The sequence below is a fragment of the Telmatherina bonti genome (genome assembly GCF_933228915.1).
Source record: "Telmatherina bonti genome assembly, chromosome: 15".
Classification (NCBI taxonomy): Eukaryota; Metazoa; Chordata; class Actinopteri; order Atheriniformes; family Telmatherinidae; genus Telmatherina; species Telmatherina bonti.
Window position 1 is genome coordinate 3,462,488 of NC_136613.1, and position 4,047 is coordinate 3,466,534.

The window sequence follows — 4,047 nt, forward strand, 5'->3', positions numbered from 1 at the left end:
GTGGAGCAGGTGAGGTTGAAGTGGACCAGGAGAGGTTGAAGTGGAGCAGGAGAGGTTGAAGTGGAGCAGGTGAGGTTGAAGTGGAGCAGGTGAGGTTGAAGTGGAGCAGGTGAGGTTGAAGTGGAGCAGGAGAGGTTGAAGTGGACCAGGTGAGGTTGAAGTGGAGCAGGAGAGGTTGAAGTGGAGCAGGAGAGGTTGAAGTGGAGCAGGAGAGGTTGAAGTGGAGCAGGTGAGGTTGAAGTGGAGCAGGTGAGGTTGAAGTGGAGCAGGTGAGGTTGAAGTGGAGCAGGAGAGGTTGAAGTGGAGCAGGTGAGGTTGAAGTGGACCAGGTGAGGTTGAAGTGGAGCAGGTGAGGTTGAAGTGGAGCAGGTGAGGTTGAAGTGGAGCAGGAGAGGTTGAAGTGGAGCAGGTGAGGTTGAAGTGGAGCAGGAGAGGTTGAAGTGGAGCAGGAGAGGTTGAAGTGGAGCAGGTGAGGTTGAAGTGGAGCAGGTGAGGTTGAAGTGGAGCAGGTGAGGTTGAAGTGGAGCAGGTGAGGTTGAAGTGGAGCAGGAGAGGTTGAAGTGGAGCAGGTGAGGTTGAAGTGGAGCAGGAGAGGTTGAAGTGGAGCAGGAGAGGTTGAAGTGGAGCAGGTGAGGTTGAAGTGGAGCAGGTGAGGTTGAAGTGGAGCAGGTGAGGTTGAAGTGGAGCAGGTGAGGTTGAAGTGGAGCAGGAGAGGTTGAAGTGGAGCAGGTGAGGTTGAAGTGGACCAGGTGAGGTTGAAGTGGAGCAGGTGAGGTTGAAGTGGACCAGGAGAGGTTGAAGTGGAGCAGGTGAGGTTGAAGTGGAGCAGGTGAGGTTGAAGTGGAGCAGGTGAGGTTGAAGTGGAGCAGGTGAGGTTGAAGTGAAGCAGGTGAGGTTGAAGTGGAGCAGGAGAGGTTGAAGTGGAGCAGGTGAGGTTGAAGTGGACCAGGTGAGGTTGAAGTGGAGCAGGTGAGGTTGAAGTGGACCAGGAGAGGTTGAAGTGGAGCAGGTGAGGTTGAAGTGGAGCAGGTGAGGTTGAAGTGGAGCAGGTGAGGTTGAAGTGGAGCAGGTGAGGTTGAAGTGGAGCAGGTGAGGTTGAAGTGGACCAGGTGAGGTTGAAGTGGAGCAGGTGAGGTTGAAGTGGAGCAGGTGAGGTTGAAGTGGAGCAGGAGAGGTTGAAGTGGACCAGGTGAGGTTGAAGTGGAGCAGGTGAGGTTGACGTGGACCAGGTGAGGTTGAAGTGGAGCAGGAGAGGTTGAAGTGGACCAGGAGAGGTTGAAGTGGAGCAGGAGAGGTTGAAGTGGAGCAGGAGAGGTTGAAGTGGAGCAGGAGAGGTTGAAGTGGAGCAGGTGAGGTTGAAGTGGAGCAGGTGAGGTTGAAGTGGAGCAGGAGAGGTTGAAGTGGAGCAGGTGAGGTTGAAGTGGAGCAGGAGAGGTTGAAGTGGAGCAGGTGAGGTTGAAGTGGAGCAGGTGAGGTTGAAGTGGAGCAGGAGAGGTTGAAGTGGAGCAGGAGAGGTTGAAGTGGAGCAGGAGAGGTTGAAGTGGAGCAGGTGAGGTTGAAGTGGACCAGGAGAGGTTGAAGTGGAGCAGGTGAGGTTGAAGTGGAGCAGGAGAGGTTGAAGTGGAGCAGGAGAGGTTGAAGTGGACCAGGAGAGGTTGAAGTGGAGCAGGACAGGTTGAAGTGGAGCAGGTGAGGTTGAAGTGGAGCAGGTGAGGTTGAAGAGGACCAGGTGAGGTTGAAGTGGAGCAGGTGAGGTTGAAGTGGAGCAGGAGAGGTTGAAGTGGAGCAGGAGAGGTTGAAGTGGAGCAGGAGAGGTTGAAGTGGACCAGGAGAGGTTGAAGTGGAGCAGGTGAGGTTGAAGTGGAGCAGGTGAGGTTGAAGTGGAGCAGGAGAGGTTGAAGTGGAGCAGGTGAGGTTGAAGTGGACCAGGAGAGGTTGAAGTGGAGCAGGAGAGGTTGAAGTGGACCAGGAGAGGTTGAAGTGGAGCAGGAGAGGTTGAAGTGGAGCAGGAGAGGTTGAAGTGGAGCAGGAGAGGTTGAAGTGGACCAGGAGAGGTTGAAGTGGAGCAGGTGAGGTTGAAGTGGAGCAGGAGAGGTTGAAGTGGAGCAGGTGAGGTTGAAGTGGAGCAGGTGAGGTTGAAGTGGAGCAGGAGAGGTTGAAGTGGAGCAGGAGAGGTTGAAGTGGAGCAGGAGAGGTTGAAGTGGAGCAGGTGGACACAGTGTTAACGGGTCCTGACATACGCCGTCCTCCAGCTGCATCAGCAAAGCTCTAGTGGTCATATGATGACGTGATGGTGTGGGATGTCTTCAGGCTGACAGAAGGAGACATGAAGCAGCTTCGTTAAAGGCAGCATCAGTCAGGAAGCTGCAGATCTCTGCAGCGTCGCCACGCTTCTCAGTCATCATGGAGACTCCTGCTGAAGCTGAGCTCTGCTTTCCACAACTCCTCAACGCCTCCTGCAGGAAGCCTCAGCACCATGTTTCCAACGTTTTCCTTTCCATTGTGCTCTCCTGCATCACTTTGTTCACCGTGTTTCTCAACCTGCTGGTCATCGTCTCTATCTCCCATTTCAGGCATAAACTGAAACCTTCCAGTTATTAAGTGCGCCTGCAGTGTTTGCTCGTATTACAGCATGTTGCTGCTTCTGCAAGTCATTAATGTAACATGTTGTGATGTTGCAGACGGTGTTTTCATGTTTTTGACTTCTTCTCCTGTTTATTAATATGTTCAGTGATGATTATCTGTGTTTCCAGGCAGCTCCACACCCCCACCAACCTCCTCCTCCTCTCTCTGGCTGTCTCAGACTTCCTTGTTGGTCTCCTGTTGATGCCAGTAAGAATGCTCCTGATGGGAGGCTGCTGGGTTTTGGGAATCATCATCTGTGTGCTTTTTAACTACATGTCTTTTGTTCTTACATCTGCCTCTGTAGGAAGCATGCTGCTCATATCAGCTGATCGATATGTCGCCATATGCAACCCTTTGTGTTACCCCACCAAAGTCACCCCTAGAAGAGCTAAAGTTTGTGTTTGTCTGTGTTGGATCTGCTGTGTTTTGTACAACGGTGTGATCCTGAGAGACCATCTAAAAGAGCCAGACAGATATCATTCCTGTTATGGAGAATGTGTTCTTGTGATTGACAAAGTAACAGGAGGTTTTGATTTGATCGTGACATTTTTTGGCCCCATTACCACCATCGTGGTTCTGTACATGAGGGTGTTTGTGGTGGCGGTGTCTCAGGCTCGAGCCATGAGGTCTCACATTGCAGCCGTCTCTCTGGAGCGGTGTGTTCGTGTAACGGCCAAGAAGTCTGAGAGGAAAGCAGCTACAGCTCTCGGTGTTGTTGTGCTGGTTTTTCTCATGTGCTTCTGTCCTTATTTCTATCCCTCTGCTACAGGTCAGGCTACGTCAATAAATGAGTTGTTTTCCGTTTCTGGCATCTGGCTGCTGTATTGTAACTCCTGTGTGAATCCACTTATCTATGCTTTTTTCTATCCCTGGTTTAGGAAATCTGTTAAAGTCGTGGTCACGCTGCAGATCCTGCAGCCTGGCTCTGCTGATGCAAACCTAATGTAGAGGTCAGGTCAGAAACACGGCTGTCCCAGATGAAGTCTGATCGAGGCAACTTTAATTAAAGAGAAAAATCTGACAGTAAACAGAAGATTCTGCTCTTTTTATCTGATAAATGTCTCAACTGAGATTATTGTAAGAGTGAAGAACTCTTGAGACATGAATTAATGACAAGATGTTGCCGCAAACGATGAGCGGATCTGCACATTTTCCTGGACCTGTTGGCAACCTGATGAGATGAGGCCCATGCTCAGGGCTTTGCTAACACATAAAAACCCTTTCAGATAGAAAACTGATGGAACCTCCAAACATTTATCCAATTCAGTTCTATTCAATTTTATTTATATAGCTTCAAATCACGGCAATGCCATCTCAAGACGCTTTACAGACAGGAAAAAGGACTTATCAAAAAGATAAGTCTTCAGCCTCGTCTTAAAGGTGGGGAGGGTGGTATCATATGGCATCAGTCTTAATACCATA

The 4,047-nt window shown here is 50.6% G+C and overlaps 1 protein-coding gene across 1 annotated transcript; it reads left to right on the top strand.

Moving 5' to 3' along the window:
• Window positions 1-2,403: 2,403 nt before the first annotated feature.
• LOC306766505 (trace amine-associated receptor 13c-like) lies at window positions 2,404-3,573 on the top strand (the record flags this gene model as incomplete). The annotated part of the gene is made up of 2 exons (XM_079254285.1): window positions 2,404-2,573; window positions 2,754-3,573. The coding sequence occupies 2 exons, from the start codon at window positions 2,404-2,406 to the stop codon at window positions 3,571-3,573; spliced, it is 990 nt and encodes a 329-aa protein (XP_079110411.1).
• Window positions 3,574-4,047: the final 474 nt, after the last annotated feature.